Source organism: Oncorhynchus mykiss, chromosome 10 (assembly GCF_057628025.1).
Source record: "Oncorhynchus mykiss isolate SJ-2025 chromosome 10, ASM5762802v1, whole genome shotgun sequence".
NCBI lineage: Eukaryota > Metazoa > Chordata > Actinopteri > Salmoniformes > Salmonidae > Oncorhynchus > Oncorhynchus mykiss.
The window spans coordinates 76,437,066-76,457,653 of record NC_143031.1 but is presented as its reverse complement, the minus strand read 5'-3'; the positions used below and the strand labels follow the sequence as shown (position 1 = coordinate 76,457,653).

The following is a 20,588-nucleotide window of genomic DNA, read 5'->3' as shown; positions in this document are numbered from 1 at the left end:
TTTGAGTTTTGATAAGTCTTTGCCCGACAGAGTGATGTTAGGATATACAAGTTATCCTGTATGAGCTTTTGTACCGAATACATTACATTGTTACAGGTTTCAAGCTTATGGGCATGTGGCAGCAGTATGTAGGAGGGAGGTTCCTAGGTGTGAGAAGTGTGCAGAAGGGCATGTGGCAGCAGTGTGTAGGAGGGAGGTTCCTAGGTGTGAGAAGTGTGCAGAAGGGCATGTGGCAGCAGTGTGTAGGAGGGAGGTTCCTAGGTGTGAGAAGTGTGCAGAAGGGCATGTGGCAGCAGTGTGTAGGAGGGAGGGTCCTAGGTGTGAGAAGTGTGCAGAAGGGCATGTGATAAAGGAATGTGTAGCATTGGGGAAAGTAGTGGTATGTGTTAATTGTAAACGTGTTAACCCTCGCAAGGCTGCAGGCCCAGATGGCATCCCCAGCCGCGCCCTCAGAGCATGCGCAGACCAGCTGGCCGGTGTGTTTACGGACATATTCAATCAATCCCTATACCAGTCTGCTGTTCCCACATGCTTCAAGAGGGCCACCATTGTTCCTGTTCCCAAGAAAGCTAAGGTAACTGAGCTAAATGACTACCGCCCCGTAGCACTCACATCCGTCATCATGAAGTGCTTTGAGAGACTAGTCAAGGACCATATCACCTCCACCCTACCTGACACCCTAGACCCACTCCAATTTGCTTACCGCCCAAATAGGTCCACAGACGATGCAATCTCAACCACACTGCACACTGCCCTAACCCATCTGGACAAGAGGAATACCTATGTGAGAATGCTGTTCATCGACTACAGCTCGGCATTCAACACCATAGTACCCTCCAAGCTCGTCATCAAGCTCGAGACCCTGGGTCTCGACCCCGCCCTGTGCAACTGGGTACTGGACTTCCTGACGGGCCGCCCCCAGGTGGTGAGGGTAGGCAACAACATCTCCTCCCCGCTGATCCTCAACACTGGGGCCCCACAAGGTTGCGTTCTGAGCCCTCTCCTGTACTCCCTGTTCACCCACGACTGCGTGGCCACGCACGCCTCCAACTCAATCATCAAGTTTGCGGACGACACAACAGTGGTAGGCTTGATTACCAACAACGATGAGACGGCCTACAGGGAGGAGGTGAGGGCCCTCGGAGTGTGGTGTCAGGAAAACAACCTCACACTCAACGTCAACAAAACTAAGGAGATGATTGTGGACTTCAGGAAACAGCAGAGGGAACACCCCCCTATCCACATCGATGGAACAGTAGTGGAGAGGGTAGCAAGTTTTAAGTTCCTCGGCATACACATCACAGACAAACTGAATTGGTCCACTCACACAGACAGCATCGTGAAGAAGGCGCAGCAGCGCCTCTTCAACCTCAGGAGGCTGAAGAAATTCGGCTTGTCACCAAAAGCACTCACAAACTTCTACAGATGCACAATCGAGAGCATCCTGGCGGGCTGTATCACCGCCTGGTATGGCAACTGCACCGCCCTCAACCGTAAGGCTCTCCAGAGGGTAGTGAGGTCTGCACAACGCATCACCGGGGGCAAACTACCTGCCCTCCAGGACACCTACACCACCCGATGTCACAGGAAGGCCATAAAGATCATCAAGGACATCAACCACCCGAGCCACTGCCTGTTCACCCCGCTATCATCCAGAAGGCGAGGTCAGTACAGGTGCATCAAAGCTGGGACCGAGAGACTGAAAAACAGCTTCTATCTCAAGGCCATCAGACTGTTAAACAGCCACCACTAACACTGAGTGGCTGCTGCCAACACACTGACACTGACTCAACTCCAGCCACTTTAATAATGGGAATTGATGGGAAATGATGTAAATATATCACTAGCCACTTTAAACAATGCTACCTTATATAAATGTTACTTACCCTACATTATTCATCTCATACGCATACGTATATACTGTACTCTATATCATCGACGGTATCCTTATGTAATACATGTATCACTAGCCACTTTATACTATACTATGCCACTTTGTTTACATACTCATCTCATTGTACATACTGTACCCGATACCATCTACTGTATCTTGCCTATGCTGCTCTGTACCATCACTCATTCATATATCCTTATGTACATATTCTTTATCCCCTTACACTGTGTACAAGACAGTAGTTTTGGAATTGTTAGTTAGATTACTTGTTATTACTGCATTGTCGGAACTAGAAGCACAAGCATTTCGCTACACTCGCATTAACATCTGCTAACCATGTGTATGTGACAAATAAAATTTGATTTGATTTGATTTGATTTGGTGCCCATGGGGCTGGGGATCAGAAATGTCCCGTTCATGAGAGGCAGGTTGAGGTAGTGCAGAAGTTGTCTTATGCTGAGGCAGTGAAGAAAGTAGAGGAAGATGGATCAAGGGGGAGGGAAGTGGTAATGTCTCTTTCAGGTTGTTGGCATGAGGTAGGACTAAATATATTTAAATAGTGGAGTAGGGTTGTTTTTTATTGTTATTTTCAAGCAAAGTATAAAGGAGTTGTACTCCAGTCTAGTAAGTGGTGGTAATGCAGCATATTGGATGCCAACCGGCTGTTAAACCTCATCGAAGAATAAATAAAAAACTAGCTCCGACTTTGAAAAATCGATTTGAACGGTCATTCAACTCGGAATTCCAACTCGGGCCTCTTTATAGAGCTCTGACCTGAAGATCACTGACGGCATGAATTGACGTCGTATTTTTCCGCGTTCCCATTTCACATAATCCACATATTTGATAACTAATAAAGTAAGAGACGTTTCTTACAAGATTCTTTACAGATTTTATCATTGTAATAGTCTTATTTCTAAATATGCAATTAATGTAGAAAATAAGTGTAGCTTTTGTGAATTGGAAAATTAGACTATAGGGCATTTATTTTCTGATTGTTTTCATAGCGAAATATTTTTGCCAGGTATGAAAATATACATTAGCGATAAAATGGGTAAACCTGTACGCATTACCAAATGTTATCTTTTTTATTTTACATACATGCGAAGTGACTGTCAATACATTAATTTTATTGTTTTCATTTTATTGGGAAAATGTTACATCCATTAAAATAAGTTTAATAAAACGTTTCAATATTTTTCTAATCTATTTAGAATATTATTTATCATCCCTGAAAGGTATAAATAGCAATTTGTCAAAGAACTGTCCACAGTATTTGTCAAAATGATTTGTGATATTTGTATATTGTTTGGTTTTGTACAATGTTCGTGTGATGTAATAACTAATATATATATATATATTACAATGTATACAATAAAAACTGTAAGAGTCTGTATCCTAATATATAATCATATCTGATGTTGAACGTCAACAGTAAACGTGTAACATACAAAGCTATTGCTTAAATAAAGGTTGTCTTTTTACTCCAGTAAAGAGAGTTCCGATGTAGATTGTCCCACTATCCAACCCGTTGGTTTGTTTCCGGAAGTTCGACTGTTTTTAATGGATGCTTTTTGTGTTGCCTGTCTAGCTAAGTAGCATGCCAACTACCATAGCCTTACTTTCTCTCATTACATCTGGTATTTATATTTATTAGAATAGCCTCATATACAGTAAGTACTACAGCTTATATCTCAAAATGGTAAAACAATTGCAATAGGACAGTTATTGGGGGAGGCAAAAGCGGTTTAGTTACCAGTATCTTTTCTGCTAAGGTTAGCTAATGAGCTAGCTTCATATCATTTTGATAGACTGGATCGTAACACTGACCAACCTGAACAAAAGTAGGTCAACTTTACGGTCTCATAACTGTATCTAGTTACACATAGACAGTTTGCCATGATGTCTGAAGCCATCGTAACCTTCCAGTCTCAGCTCTCCGGGGTCATGGAGACGGTCCTTAAGTCAGCCATATACGAGATCACCAGGCTGGTGGAGGATAGTTTCCTGGAGGAGGTGTTCCGGAACCGGGAGCAGGTCGAGTCACTGAAGAAGCGGCTGCAGTGGTCGGAGAACAGTCGCAAGGAGAGGGATAGAGAGGGAGGCCAGAGGGGGAAGTGTGCGGACTGTGGGAGAGCTGACGTGGAGACAAGCTCTGGAACCTCACAGACAGGTGAGGAGTGAGAGACTTTTAAAGACAATATATCTACTCAACAAAAATATAAACGCAACCTGCAACAATTTCAAAGTTATTGCTGAGTTACAGTAAACAGAAGGAAATCCGTTAATTGAAATCAATTCATTAGGCACTAATCTATGGATTTCACACGACTGGGAATACAGATATGCATCTGTTGGTAACAGATATCATTATAAAAAGGTAGGGGCATGGATCAGAAAACCAGTCAGTATCTGGTGTGACCACCATTTGCCTCATGCAGTGCGATGCTCCTCCTTCACATAGAGTTAATCAGGCTGTTGATTGTGGCCTGTGGAATGTTGTCCCACTCCTCAGAAAATGGCTGCGCAAATTTTCAGAATATTGGTGGGAAATGGAACACAATGTCGTACACACGCCGATCCAGAGCATCCCAAACATGCTCAATGGGTGGTATATCTGAGTGTGCGGGTCATGAAAGAACTGGGATATTTTCAGCTTCCAGTAATTGTGTACAGATCCTTGCGACATGGGGCCAAGCATTAACATGCTGAAACATGAGGTGACTGCGGCGGATGAATGGCGCAACAGTGGACCTCAGAATCTCATCACGGTATCTCTGCATTCAAATTGCCATCGATAAAATGCAATTGTGTTCGTTGTCCGTAGCTTATGCCTGCCAATACCATAACCCCACCACCACCATGGGGCACTCTGTTCACAACGTTGACATCAGCAAAACGCTCGCCCACACAACGACATGCACGCTGTCTGTCATCTGCCCAGTACAGTTGAAAGAGTATGATTCTCCAGTGTGCCAGTGGCCATCGAATGGGAGCATTTGCCCACTGAAGTTTGTTACGATGCCGAACTGCAGTCAGGTCAAGACCCTGGTGAGGACGACGAGCACGCAGATGAGATTCCCTGAGATGGTTTCTGACAATTTGTTCAGAAATTCTTCGATTGTGCATACCCACAGTTTCATCAGCTGTCAGAGTGCCTGGTCTGTGGTTGTGAGGCTGGTTGGACGTACTGCCAAATTTAAAAAAAATGGCATATGGTAGAGAAATTAACATTACATTTATTTGGCGACAGCTCTGGTGGACATTCGTGGCATGCCAATTTGTGGCATTGTGTGACAAAACTCCAGATTTTAGTGGCCTTTTATTGTCCCCAACACAATGTGCACTTATGTAATGATCATGCTGTTTAATCAGCTTCTTGATATGCCACACCTGTCAGGTGGAAATGCTCACTATCAGCGACCGTTTTGTAAGTATGGAATATCACCTGGTTATAGAAGGATCAGGTGTTCCTAATGTTGTTGTGCTTTCAGTGTATATATGAAGGAGTCACTAGTGGGGCTGCTGTAGTGTTTAGCATCCATCATTTGGTGATCACTGACCAGACAGTTGAATTGGTGGTGGCATCTTAATAAACATGTTTCCTTTCCTTTATCTGATGTGAGGAGACTCCATTAGTCACACTGTTTCTTTCCTTTCCTTTTACTACTTCTTCTTCGTGTGTTTTTCCGGCAGACTAGATTGCTGCCGGTCAGATTGCAGATTTTGATCACAAAAAAAAAGGGAAACGAGGAAGGGGAATATCTTAAATTGCACCACCATCTAACCCTGCACCTATACACTATCTTCAGAAACCCACCACCCCATCCCACTACTTTGGCTCTAAAAGATCCTACACCTGGCGGTCGGCCTGGGAGGATGGGGTGGTATCCTTGGGCTATCCTCTACTCTTTTCACTGCCTCAGCATAGGAAACATTTTGTCCCTTTTGAACTCTGGCAATCTCAACCCGTCTCTCTCACAGGGCAATTGGGATCCCCAGCTGCATGGGTGTCCCCAGAGTTGACACAGTGTTTCTCTATCCCTTTGTTACACTGTCTGACTACACCCTCCAGCACACTTCTGAGATTGTGGACGGTCCCTTCTACACACTGCTGCAATATCCAAATCCTTGACACCTAAAGCACCATAGCATGTTCGGAACATGGGCCCTTACAGAATATCAAATATAACCTAACCTGACCTTTATCAGGTAGAAACTCTGTTTCACCATTGCCATCGGGTCTACAACTCACCAAACGGCGGGCGTCACAAATACTAGGAGTATTCCTTTTCATCTGATCCACCTCTACTGGTCACTCCTTTGAGTGGTGTCCTGCTCCAGAGAGCAAAGCACGACACAAGTTGAAACGTGTGATGTGCAGCGCCCCCTGCCTTTGGGCGGAGGAAGCACAAAAACTCAAAACATTTCAACTTCTCGGATCTGTCACATATGTAACCGCTCCCAGTTTGTCCTTTACCCAACCTGACACAACACACGGGTCGGCCGCTCCTACCGGTCCAAAATCATCTCTGAATGTCTACCACACCTGTAGTCACAGGTACTTCACCCTGGTCTGGCTCAACTTCAGAGCGCCTACTTCACCCTGGTCTGGCTCAACTTCAGAGCGCCTACTTCACCCTGGTCTGGCTCAACTTCAGAGCGCCTACCTCACCCTGGTCTGGCTCAACTTCAGAGCGCCTACGTCACCCTGGTCTGGCTCAACTTCAGAGCACTAATTCACCCTGGTCTGGCTCAACTTCAGAGCACTACTTCACCCTGGTCTGGCTCAACTTCAGAGCACTACTTCACCCTGGTCTGGCTCAACTTCAGAGCACTACTTCACCCTGGTCTGGCTCAACTTCAGAGCACTCACTACTGCTGACTGACTCATGGTTCTCAAAAGAACAAGTACATTTATAGGTACTTTTACTTGGTTTCTATTCTGGAGACATTTTTACACTTACCCGTCATCGCACTCTGATCTGCTCAGTCTGTTGTTTCAATCTAGGCCCGTTCCTTTTACTTGAAATGAAATGTTCTCTTTGTTTACCTGTGGCCAGGTGTGGAGAGGGGGTGTGGCCTGAAGCAGGAGAAGGTATCAGGGGAGGAGTGGAGCAGCTGTGGGGGCGTGGCCGGGGAAACAACCTTCCATGACCTGGAGGAGGCTGAGGCCACCAGCCCTAGGAAAATCTCTGAGGTAAGTAGGGGACTGAATAAACACCAGTGTTATAGAACCTTCAGATAAAAATGTACTGTGCAGAACAGATTAGAACTGATTGTCAGGAAGAATAGGGGACCATCATGTCAGCTCTGTTCAGTCACTGTCAGTTTATCCATCATTTAGTCAGAATCGACTCATTCATTTCCTCTTCCAGTCCACAGAGGTCGGAAGTCAGAAGCTGGACAGTCTGCTGAAAGAGGAGCCTCTCCACAACACTGAGCTACGGGAGAGATGGGAGTTCTGCTTGGATGGTCAGTTGAGGAGTTTACAACAAACATAACAGAAAATAGCCAACCTTTATGATGATGAGAATGATAAGGAGAGTAGCTTCTAATACGTTGTCATTGGTATTATATCAAGGCAACTTGAAACTTTAAGTTCAAATTGAGTGTTAGTTACTCTACTACAGTTTCTACTATTGCCAATGCCTCATGTCTCCTGTGTTCTTCAGGGGCCGACGGTTCGGACGTTTCGGGGCCCAGTAAGAGTTTCAGTGAGCAAGCACTGCAGCAGTGCCAGGCTGACTGGGGATCTGTTCTAGACCAGGGGCCTAAACCTCCGGGCCCCGAGGGAGACGCAGGGGATCCCACCGACCCTCTCTACCGTCCTCGTTACAGCATGAAAGAACTGGTGGGCGGCTTTGAAAAGTCTGGTTGCGACGGAAGTGGTGGTGGCGGCCATCTTGCAGACATAGAAGGACTGGATAGGTTTCCTGGTTCTCCGTCTCGTCTGGGGGCGATGAGCTACGGAGCTCTGGGTCACTACCAGGTGGACCTGGGAGGGTCTGAGGGGGGAGACCATCACCATCGCTCCCACATGCCTGACCCCCATCAGAGCCAGAGGGAGCAGGTGGGGTCGCCAACGCCATCCCCCCACCCAGAGGTGGGAGAACGGAACTGCCTGTTGATAAACGAGGAGGGGTACCTGCAGGACTCCAGCGTCTTGTACCCTGAACACGGTGTCCCAGAGTCAGGTAGTAGAGCCGGCCACAGGGGGCTAACCTCCATCCACTCTGGAAGCTCAGCCCACAACAACAACACAGAGAGCCTGTATGATGCCGCTGACGACTTTGGACACTCTTTAAACCTCAGAGATCGTTCACAAGAGCAGGTAACAGGAAGAGTGAGAGGAGGGGGGAGGTGTCACGCCTGCAATCAATGCACCAAGACCTTCCCAGACTCCGTTTCTCTCAAGGCCCACAAGCAGAAACACGAAATGGGTAGAGGGTTGAGCACAGAGTCAGGGTCTGGACCTCAATACTCGCGCACCCAGTGCGTTAAGACCTTCACCCAGGCCTGCAACCTCAAGGTCCACCAGCGGGTCCACCAGGCAGAGGGACTCCACCTCTGCAGCCAATGTGGCAAGGGCTTCACCTCCTTCTCCGACCTGAAGAGGCACAAGTGCAGCCAGACCACAGACAAGCCCTACTGCTGCTCCATCTGTGGGAACAAGTTCAATCGGCTCTGGAACCTCAAGCTGCATCAGCGCATTCACACGCAGGAGAAACCTCACCGCTGCACTATGTGTGACAAGCGCTTCACACGGGCAGACAATTTGAAGGTGCACCAGCGTATCCACACTGGGGAGAGACCGTACTGCTGCGCTGTATGTGGACTCCGCTTCAAACAACTGGACCATCTGAAGTCACACCAGCGCAAACACAGGCCGGATCTCCTGAAATGAATTTGTTTAAAAAAATATATACAGTACCAATCAAAAGTTTGGACACGCCTACTCATTCAAGGGTTTTATTTATTTGTACTATTTTCTACATTGTAGAATTATAGTGAAGACATCAAAACTATGAAATAACACATATGGAAGCTTCAACTGAAATGCTTTTCCAGCAGTCTTGAATGAGATCCCACATATGCTGAGCACTTGTTGGCTGTTTTTCCTTCACTCTGCGGTCCAACTCATCCCAAACCGTCTCAATTGCGTTGACGTCAGGTGATTGTGGAGGTAAGGTTATCTGATGCAGCATTCCAACACTTTCCTTCTTGGTCAAATAGCCCTTACGCAGCCTGGAGGTGTGTTGGATCATTATCCTTTTGAAAAACAAATGATAGTCCCACTAAGCGCAAACCAGATGTGATGGCTTATCGCTGCAGAATGCTGTGGTAGCCATGCTGGTTAAGTGTGTCTTGAATTCAAAATAAATCACATACAGTGTCACCAGCAAAGCACCATCACACCACTTTCTTCATGCTTTACGTGGGAACCACTCATGCGGAGATCATCCGTTCACCTACTCTGCGTCTCACGAAGACGGACAGATTTACACCGTTCTAATGTCAATTTTTTTGTGTTTCTTGGCCCAAAAGTCTTCTTATTGGTGTCCTTTAGTAGTGGTTTCTTTGCAGCAATTCGACCATGAAGGCCTGATTCACACAGTCTCCTCTGAACAGTTGATGTTGAGATGAGTCTGTTACTTGAACTCTGTGAAGCATTTATTTGGGCTGCGATTTCTGAGGCTGGCAACTCTAATGAACCTATCCTTTGAAGCAGATGTAACTCTACGTCTTTCTTTCCTGTGGCAGTCCTCATGAGAGCCAGTTTCCTCATAGGGCTTGATGTTTTTTGCGACTGCACTTGAAGAAACTTTCAAAGTTCTTGAAATGTGCCGAATTGACTGACCTTCATGTCTTAAAGTAATGATGAACGGTCGTTCCTCTTTGCTTATTTGAGCTGTTCTTGCCATAATTTGGACTTTGGTCTTTTACCAAATAGGGCTATCTTCTCTATACCTTGTCACAACACAGCTGATTGGTTCAAATGCATTAAGAAGGAAAGAAATTCCACAAATTCACTTTTAACAAGGCACACCTGTTAATTGAAATGCATTCCAGGTGACTATCCCATGAAGGTGGTTGAGAGAATGCCAATAGTGTGCAAAGCTGTCATCATTGTAAAGGGTGGCTACGTTGAATCTCAAAGGTAACATACCTTTTTATTTGTTTAACACTTTTTTGGTTGCTACATGATTACATGTGTTTTTTCATAGTTTTGATGTCTTCATCATTATTCTAAAATGTAGACAATAGTAAAAATAAAGAAAAACCCTTGAATGAGTATGTCGTGTCGTTGACTATCATTAAATGTGAAGACTGTATATTATCAAATCAATTCTGTGTCATTTAATTTTGCGATTAAACTAAACATGTAACTTTAATTAACTAGGAAGTCGGGGTACCACGAGAACATGTTTAGAGTTTCAATTTCCGGAATATAACTCTTCAGATATTTTCAGATCTTATCAAAACAGTTGCTTATTAATTAATTTTGACCTCATCAGTCTCATTACTGAACGTCGCAAACCTTTGGATATCTGCACGAACCCTAGCATAGAATCATGAATAAGCGATATATACATTTGGCTTAATTATTTATTTACTAACTTAATCAATCACAGAATTACATAAACACACACAGAGTTCATACATTGGTTACTAGATGATATAAAGAAAAAGTCCCTAGCGGACAAAACTAATATGGCGGCTTGGTAGACTAAGGAAAGGGGTGGGGACTGCTCAAGAGCGGGGAACTCATAGGATAACTGCACTCATAGAAATTGCTAATACTTTGAACATGAACAACCGCTCATTCTAAAATAAATAGCAATTTACATATTTCTGAGTGTATGTTTTCTTTAGTTTGTAGATTTCATTGCCATTTCAATGTGGGAATGATCTCCACGTTCTCTGGTCTTGTCCTTTGGGAGAGCTGTAGTTCTTAACCTCACTAGGGTATGTGGGACGGTAGCATCCCACCTCGTCAACAGCCAGTGAAACTGCAGGGCGCCAAATTCAAAACAACAGAAATCCCATAATTAAAATTCCTCAAACATACAAGTATTTTAAACCATTTTAAAGATACACTTGTTGTAAATCCAGCCACAGTGTCCGATTTCAAAAAGGCTTTACGATGAAAGTACACCAAACGATTGTTAGGTCAGAGCCAAGTCACAGAAAAACACAGCCATTTTTCCAGCCAAAGAGAGGAGACACAAAAAGCTAAAATAGAGAGAAATTCATCACTAGCCTTTGATGATCTTCATCAGATGACACTCAAATAACTTTATGTTACACGATACATGTATGTTTTGTTTTGGTGAAGTTCATATTTATATCCGAAAATCTGAGTTTACATTGGCGCGTTATATTCAGTAGTTCCAAAACATCCGGTGATTTTTGTGGAGAGCCAGATCAATTTACAGAAATACTTATAATAAACATTGCTAAAAGATACAACTGTTATGCATGGAATTTTAGATCGACTTCTCCTTAATGCAACCGCTGTGTCAGATTTTTTTTTAACTTTACGGAAAAAGCACACCATGCAATAATCTGAGTACAGCGCTCAGAGCCCAAACAACCCAAACAGATATCCGCCATGTTGTGTAGTCAACAGAAGTCAGAAATAGCATTATAAATATTCACTTACCTTTGATGATGTTCATCAGAATGCACTCCCAGGAATCCCAGTTCCACAATAAATGTTTGTTTTGTTCGATAATGTCCATCATTTATGTCCAAATACCTCCTTTTTGTTCGCGTGTTTAGCCCAGTAATCAAAATTCATGAGGCATGATCACTAGGTGCAGACAAAGTCAAAAAGTTTGGTTATAGTCCGTAGAAACATGTCAAACGATGTATAGAATCAATCTTTAGGATGTTTTTAAGATAAATCTTCAACAATGTTCTAACTGGAGAATTCCTTTGTCTTCAGAAATGCAATGGAACGCAAGCTAACTATCACGTGAACGCGCGTGGTCAGCTCATGGCTCTCTGGCAGACCTCTGACTCAATCCCCTCTCATTTGCCCCGTTTCACAGTAGAAGCATTAAGCAAGGTTCTAAAGACTGCTGACATCTAGTGGAAGCTTTAGGAAGTGCAACATGACCCCATAAACACTGTATTCGGTTTTTGCCTGCCATATGAGTTCTGTTGTACTCAAAGACATCATTCAATCAGAGTGTTTTCTATCCAAATCTACTAATTATATGCATATTCTAGCTTTTATGGCTGAGTAGCAGGCAGTTTAATTTGGGCATGCTTTTCATCCAAAATTCCCAATGCTGCACCCTACCCTAGAGAAGTTAACCAGTTCAACATGTAGCTACCGCCTCATGTTTTCTGATCTAATGTACATTTTGTCGGAAGTGGTTTTATACTCTGTAGAAAAGGGGAGGTTCCATGACGCTGTTTCATGGCTGTGCTCACCGGGGCTTGGCCACTGACTAGTTCAACTTTATATGAAAACCCATACTCTCATTTAGAAGGCTAACATCACATTTCATCTTTTCACAAATAGATGAATATGTAATCATATACGTTTCACAACATTTAGATGTAAACCCCATAATTGAGAAGTATACGCAACCAAAGACACAGTAATGTGTGTTTCCTGTCCTTCATGAGATCACCAAATGAAACACACTCGACATGACTGTCCCTTAAGTGTCCATGGACCATTCCCACATTCTCAAAAATATAAATATTGTTTAATTCTCCCATTTTGGGGATTAGGATGTTTGGCAAGGATATTGTATTTGTTCTCTGTAGGCTCTCCCTTTATAATCCGAGTTTCTGTCAGGAATTTATGACCGTTGTAAAACCTGATGTGGGAGTGAGAGGGGGAGCCACGATATACACCCAAAAGGGCCATGTCATGACAGTCCTCCTCTGGTGGGTTCAATCTTGTGATTATCCTGCAAGTTGCAAACCAACATAAAAATAATGACCACGTGATGTCCTGGTTGCAGTCCCCTTCTGGTGGTTGAACTTGGTAGGCTCTCTGAGAGCGGAGCAGTCCACCACAAGGATGGGCGGTGGATGTCCAGTTGGTGATCACCGTTGCAGTCCCCCTCTTGTGGTTGACCCGGGTAGGATTTCTGCAAATGGAGCAGGCCACCACAAGGATGGGCGGTGGATGTCCAGTTGGTGATCACCGTTGCAGTCCCCCTCTTGTGGTTGACCCGGGTAGGATTTCTGCAAATGGAGCAGGCCACCACAAGGATGGGCGGTGGATGTCTGGTTGGTGATCGCCGTTGCAGTCCCCCTCTTGTGGTTGACCCGGGTAGGATTTCTGCAAATGGAGCAGGCCACCACAAGGATGGGCAGCGGCTGTCCGGATTGGGATCGTCGTTCCGGACTCGTCGTCCAGGCTGGTGGATCTAGGCAGTAACTTAGGCAGATGTTAACAACGCACACACACTCATGAAATACATCATTACATTTCTTCCCAAATGAACGGTGTTGTGGCACTAAGCGATGGTTGTATGGGGAACTTGTTTATGACTCTATCACTTCCTAAGTGTCAATGGAAATAAAACTAAAAGAGTTTAATTTTACTACACGTCAATCTGTCTTACACCATTGTAGTGGTGATGGATATGAAGGAGTCCCTTTCATAGCTATGTTATCTATGGAGGAGCTAACATCACGACGGAAGTACTCTCTAAGCACTCAATCAGTCATACGCAGTGTGATCATGGTTCATGACTTCTAATAACTTTCCTCCTGAAGGAATGGATGGTTCTATTTGTTAGTGGCATGTGTGTTAACCATCAGAAGACTGTTCTTGTGATTCCTAATATCTTGTCCAATATCCTGTCTACTACTCTCTGTTCTCATTGGAAAGTTTACAACCAAATTTGTTTTCTGCCCTGGCGGCCTCGTACAGTGTTGCACATAGTCTTAAACACCCTGCCCCCCCCCATCGGCCTCGATGAGGCTCGTCATGGGTCTGGGCTAGCATTCCCCCCCTTCATGTCTCGGGACCCCCCCACCAGAGGTTGGTATTGGTGTCCGAGGCACAAAGGACAAGTTTGGATCCTATGTACGAGTTGTCAGCTTCCCCGTTGTTATGAGAATGGCTGTAACCTTTCAACCAAATCTCCTGGTGTTTGTGCTTCAAAACTCCTAGTGGCTGTCAAAGCTTGTCAGTCACCACAGTGTACGCGTGTGGCAACTTCTTCAGTACCTGCGAACTGAGACGAGGATATCTGATATGTATCATCGGAAGCAGAGCACACTCTGCGAGTCAATGTTTTACTTGCTGAGACAGCAGCGGTGCTTCGCAGAAGTGTCGAAGGGCCAGAGAAGTTCAACTCAACTACAGTATTACATCAAGGAGGAGGGAAGTTGCTCATTCACCGAGACTTCTGGCTCAAAATCATGAAAAGAATGGTCAATCAGGTTTGCTGATTGAATGTGTCGAGATATCGTAATATCTCCTTGGGTCGGATTCTACACCAAGAGATTTCTAAACGTCTTTTTACCAAGGGGTGCTTTTGACAGATACCCCCTCGTGGATTACTGCATTGCAACCTGCGTTAAGGGAAGAAAGTGTGGTCATTAGAGAAGGCACTGTGACCTGTGACCATACATGGTTGGTTTTCCAATCCATCAGTGGGAGTAACCGATCCATCAAGTCTGCTCCGAGTAGCAGGGGTTCAGATTCAAGGCTGGTAACATACACAGCGTGAACAAGCGATACGTCCTGGAAGTCTAGTTTCAGCATGATTCTCAATGTGAGAGGTGAGGTAGTCTGAGTGAAACCTCGAAGTGTAGTATCACATCGTTCCACTTTTAACCAATGTTTAGTTGGCTTCAAAGCCATTTTGAGATCATTGAACAATGTTTGATTGGTGAGTGATATTGTCGTGGTCGAATCAATTAGCACATGACAAGTTAAGCAGTCCTCCAGGACTGTTTCCAGGTATGGTCGTTTAGAGTCACGTTTAGTGGACACATTCCCCACAAAGGGGAGTGGTCATTCGCAACGACGTGATGTGCCATTTCTGTTCAAGGTGAAAACAGATTGACTTCTGATTTTGAGTGGGCTTGGCTTTAATGAAGCTTTTTACCTTTTTCTTCGCAAACTTTGTATCAAGCCTGGGGGCTTGTTTCTTGATCGAGCAGGCCCTGGATAGGGTCTCGAGTGAGAGCGGGAGAAATTAGATGTTTAACTTGCTACGGGTGTTAATTCCTGCGGACCTGGTGCCCGGTAATTCCCCGTCTAGTCCTTGTGACTTATCTTTTACCCTTTTCTCAAAATAATTATTGCTTTAGTTCTTCAGAAAGTGGCGCTTCTAAGAACATTGGTCTACTTTTTGATCGTCCTTTAACCCTTTGTTACCCTTGTGCTCTGACACTTTGTTTTGGTTGGGTGCAGGAACGTAGCGAACAGGTCGATTGTAGCGGTAGTCGTTTCGATGGCGACGCACTTTACAGTTATTTTGACCGCGGTGGTTATTGGATTCGTCGTAGAAACCGTTGTTGTGCGTCATCACTCAATGCTCCAATACCTGATAATGCACCCTCTAACTGGAGTGAGTGCTCCTGGTCAAACTTCAAAACCGAGTTGTCAGGGCTCTTGACGTGGCGAGCTTTTGATTCCTCAAAAGCTGTGCTTCAAGCTCTCTGAGTTATAAGATAGGCAAGCCAACGTGGGCTGTAGGGCTCAAGTAGGTAATGAAGGTGGGATACATGTTAAACAGAAACATTTGTTTGAATGGTAACAGCTCTTCCATTCCTGTTTCGGTGAGTAGGCCAAAGTAAGCTGAACGAAGCCTATGACAGTAAGCTTGTGAGTGTTCTTTCTGAGCTTGATTTATAGTGTTAGCCAGTGAGCTATCGTGTTTGCGAGTCGCAGAACCACTGAATTTTAATTTCAAAGCTGTGGCAAGTTTAGCATAGTCGTTTAGCACGTGTCGCTGTTGTAGACAAATGAACCTCGTCACGTGTCTATTCGACGTTCACTTCAACAGGTAAACCCTGTCAGAACCCGTAGCGTTCGGGTAGCCATTCAATGCGTCCGCTATGTCAGCTACGAACGTCTCAGTATCGTTTGGCTGACCTGGAACAGGGTCAAAGGTGGGGAAATTCTTGATCAAGGTGTTCCGCGCCAAGAGGGCTGAGAGGGTTGTCTTCACCCTGTGGGGAAATTGGAGGCGAAAGGCCAAGAGGAGAAGCTTGGCTTTGTTGGCGAAGAGGCGCCATATTATTCAGTGCTAAATGGCCAAGAGAAAAACACTGAGGGACACAGGAGGGAGGCAAAGTCTGAAACCTACGATCGTCTTCACTCCTCTGAGTGCCGGGCTACGGTTGCTTGGTTGGGTAGTGACGTTGTAGCGCGTGACTGTTCTGGAATTCAACCAGATTGTACCTAAGGATGGTATTCTGCTGCATTGCAGAGTCCACTTGAGCGCTTAGAGTACTGATATTGGACACATGAGTGTTGCACTTGCTCCTTTTGGTCTCATACTTATCTGTCAGGGTTTGCAGATAGAGTTCTTGAGTACAGAGCGAGAGATTCAGTGATGAGATTTCCTCCACTAGTCTAGAAATCACTATTTCCAACTTCATCACCTGAGTTCTCTCATCATTCATTAGGTCAGCAACTTCAATGAGTTCTGCTGATTTATCATCCAACTTAGTCATTGTGTTCACTAATTGGTTGTCTTTGGTCTGCAGAATTTGTTCTACTCCAATGTTACCCTGAATAACATTCAACAAAACTGCCTGCATGTTATCTCCTGTTAGTAGATTACCCGTCAGATTTATCTAGTTTGGCGTGGACATCGTCGTATTTAGTTTGGGCTAAATCGAGTTTTTCCTGTAGAAAACGATTTTGTTCCTATAGAAGACGATTTTGTTGAAGAGTTTGTGCTCGTTCGTCGTCATAAGTTTTAGCAATTACATTTAATGGTTCAGTTTTCAAACGCAGTTCCTTAGCTATCAGAATGTTTGCTTTTCTGCTTTTGTCATTAGTTCCCCAGTCCTCTCCACCTGGCCCTTTGTTTATCGTTTCCTGCTCGTGCTTCGGCTGAGAACTGTGGTATTGGACCGATGTCAATCTTGGATGGCAGGACATCATGTTAACCAAGGACGGGTCTGTGGAGCTATTTGGCGTCGCAGCTAGCCTAGCTGATAGCTAGCAGCATATCAAGCTAGCGAGGTTCACTTGAATGCAGCCCGCGATGCGGTTAACCATTGTGACTGGGACCGCGGATTGTCCCGGGTTTGTGGCTGTCTAGATCCCTGCTGTTTGTTGTTTTCAATTTTCCCCTGCCCCGCCTGGAACTGCAAGGAGTAACAGGGTAACAGACATTGCTAGCTACCATGACAAAGACCAAAGCCAGCGGGAGTACTGTTGAAGAGAGTGGTGTCTCTCTATCACACGTAAAGGATCTTTTAAACAAACAAAAAGAGAGTTGAAACAGGAGAAAGGCAAGATGACAGCAATCTGTAAGTCATTGAGAGAGGACATCAGTTCTGTGTATGAATCCATGATAGCAATGACAGATAAATCAAGGCAGAACAAAATGGTTGTGAACGGAATTGCAGAATCTCCACATGAGACTTGGACAGAGTCTGAGGACAAAGTGAGGGAATTGATCTCTGAGAAATTTAAGATGGACCACAGGAAGATTCAGGTGGAGTGCGCCCACAGGACTGGAAAACCCACCACCGGCCCAGGTGATAGGCCCAGGCCGATAGTGGTCAAGTTCCTGAGGTTCAAGGACAAGGTAGCTGTTCTGGAAAGAGCCAAGAAACAGAGAGGAATGTACATCTTCCTTAATGAGGACTATCCTGAAGCAGTGCGCCAGAAGAGGAAAGAACTGATCCCAGCAATGAAAGCTGCAAGAGCGCGTGGGGACATTGCGTACATCCACTATGACAGGCTCACTGTCCACCCTCCCTCCCAGAAGCCTGGAAGGGATGAGAGAGCCAAGCCTATGGTTCAAAGCCTCAACCCCGCAGTGTGTGCGTGCGTTCGCGCACACACACACACACACACACACACACACACCAATTGATTAATGGACTGCTGATTGTATGTTTTTTTTTATCTTGCTTTGTCTGCTCTTTTCATTATTATGTCTATCTCTTATAAGCTACCCAGGAAAGGGCTGAAAATAGCCCATAATAATATAATATAATACAATAATATATGTAGCCTTAGAATTAAGGTTCATGAAATCAATAACTTGCTAACATCAGATAACATTCATATATTAGCCATTTCTGAGACTCACTTAGATAATTCATTTGATGATACATCAGTAGCAATACAGGGATATAACATCTATAGAAGAGACAGAAATGCTTATGGGGGAGGTGTTGCTGTTATATTCAGAGACATATCCCTGTAATGCTTAGAGAATATCTTATGTGTTGTGGTTGCAGGTTCACTTGGCACATCTAAAGCCTTTTCTTTTGGAAAAATTATTGTTATCGATCAATGATGACAAACCTCGTGGCACTGACAATTTAGATGGAAAGCTACTGAGGATGGTAGCTGACTCTATAGCCACGCATTTCTGTCATATTTTTAATCTTAGCCTAGAGGAAAGTCTTTGTCCTCAGGCCTGGAGGGAAGCCAAAGTAATCCTGCTACCCAAGAGTGGTAAAGCGGCCTTCAGTGGTTCTAACAGCAGACCTATAAGGTTTCTTCCAGCTCTTAGCAAACTGTTGGAAAAAATTATTTGACAAAATACAATGCAATTTCTCTGTAAACAAATTAACAGCAGACTTTCGGCATGCTTATAGAGGAGGGCACTTAACATGTACTGCTCTGACACAAATGACTGATGATTGGTTGAAAGAAATTGTTAATAAGAAGATTGTGGGAGCTGTACTGTTAGATTTCAGTGCAGCCTTTGATATTATTGACCATAACCTGTTGCTGAAAAAACATATGTGCTATGGCTTTTCAACTTCTGCCTCATCGTGGATTTTGAGCTATCTATCTAATAGAACTCCAAGGGTTTTCTTTAATGGAAGCTTCTCTAATGTCAACCATGTGAAGTGTGGTGTACCGCAGGGCAGCTCTCTAGGCCCTCTACTATTTTACATTTTTTATCAATGACCTGCCACTGGCATTAAACAAATTGTGTGTGTCCATGTATGCTGATGATTAAACCATATATGCATCAGCAACCACAGCTAATGAAGTCACTGAAACCCTTAAAAAGAGTGCAGTCTGTTTTAGAATGTGTGGCCAGTAATAAACTGGCCCTGATCATCTCTAAAACTAAAAGCATTGTATTTGGTACAAATCATTCCTTAAGTGCTAGACCTTAGCTGAATCTGGTAATGAATGGTGTGGCTGTTGAACAAGTTGAGGAGACTAAATTACTTGGCGTTACCTTAGATTTTAAACTGTCATGGTCAAAACATATAGATTCAATGTTTGTAAAGCCGTAATAAAGAGATGCTCTGCTTTTTTGACTCCACACTACAAAAATCAAGTTCTGCAAGCTCTAGTTTAGTCTAATCTTGATTATTAGACGACTCGTCTTGAATTCAGTTCTGCTGCTCTATCGATCGCTCCAGTAGAAACCTTAGTGGGCGTGTCTTTTGGCCGGAGTGATGTGTATGGGTAGTCAGACTAAAGCCACCCGACCAAACTAGAAAAAGTATATTTTCTATTCATCAAGCATCATGCTTGCTTTCTCCCCCAATCACTCACCATATTACAACCATCCATTGTCTTACTGTACACAATACTTTATGTTAACTGGATGGAAAATCTTACCTGAATTGTGTTTCATGGAGTTTTATGGTTGGTCTTTTATTACAATAAGCATAATACTCCCCATGTATTCAGTTAATATATAATAAATTAATTACATTTGGTAAATAGGTTTTTAGCCATTTCTATAGCTTACCTCTCTCTATATGTTTTACCTGAGATGAAGTGAAGTAATAATTCTCTTTCCCACACTTATGTAGAATTTGGCGCAAACAAAGGGTTTAACGCCAAGGTCAACCGGAATAAATGACTATCGCCCCGTAGCACACACATCTGTAGCCATGAAATGCTTTGAAAGCCTGGTCATGGATCACATCAACACCATCATCCCAGACACCCTGGACCTACTCCAATTTGCATACAGTCCCAACAGATCCACAGATGACACAATCTCTATTGCACTTCACACTACCCTCTCCCACCTGGACAAGAGGAACACCTATGTTAGAATGCTGTTCATTGACTACAGCTCAGTGTTCAACACCATAGTGCCCTCCAAGGTCATCACTAAACTAAGGACCCTGGGACTGAACACCTCCCTCTGCAACTGGATCCTGGATCTCCTGACGGGACACCGCCAGGTGCCCAGGTAGGCAACAACATCTACCACACTGACCCTCAACACGGGGACCCCTCAGGGGGGCCCCCGTCAGGCACCTTCCTCTGACACGGCCTGGTATAGAGGTCCTGAATGGCAAAAAGCTTGGCCCCAGTGATGTACTGGGCCGTATGCACTACCCTCTGTAATGCCTTGCGGTCGGAGGCCGAGCAGTTGCCATATCAGGTGGTGATGCAACCAGTCAGGATGGTCTCGATGCTGCAGCTGTAGAACTTTTTGAGGATCTGAGGACCCATGCCAAATCTTTTCAGTCGCCTGAGGGGGAATAGGCGTTGTCGTGCCCCGTCGATGAGAATGGGGGTGTGCTC

General features: G+C 44.5%; 1 protein-coding gene across 3 annotated transcripts; it reads left to right on the top strand.

The window, feature by feature from the left end:
* Window positions 1-2,401: 2,401 nt before the first annotated feature.
* LOC118936441 (uncharacterized) lies at window positions 2,402-10,190 on the top strand. Of its 3 annotated transcripts, none has more exons than XM_036954161.2 (5): window positions 3,401-3,738; window positions 3,824-4,067; window positions 6,958-7,094; window positions 7,273-7,369; window positions 7,570-10,190. In XM_036954161.2, exons 2-5 carry the CDS (start codon window positions 3,842-3,844, stop codon window positions 8,799-8,801), a joined length of 1,692 nt encoding a protein of 563 aa, XP_036810056.2. In that variant the 5' UTR covers window positions 3,401-3,738; window positions 3,824-3,841; the 3' UTR covers window positions 8,802-10,190. The 3 variants fall into 3 exon arrangements, with proteins under 3 accessions (XP_036810055.2, XP_036810056.2, XP_036810057.2); XM_036954162.2 differs by having other exon boundaries at window positions 3,428-3,567; XM_036954160.2 differs by having other exon boundaries at window positions 2,402-4,067.
* Window positions 10,191-20,588: the final 10,398 nt, after the last annotated feature.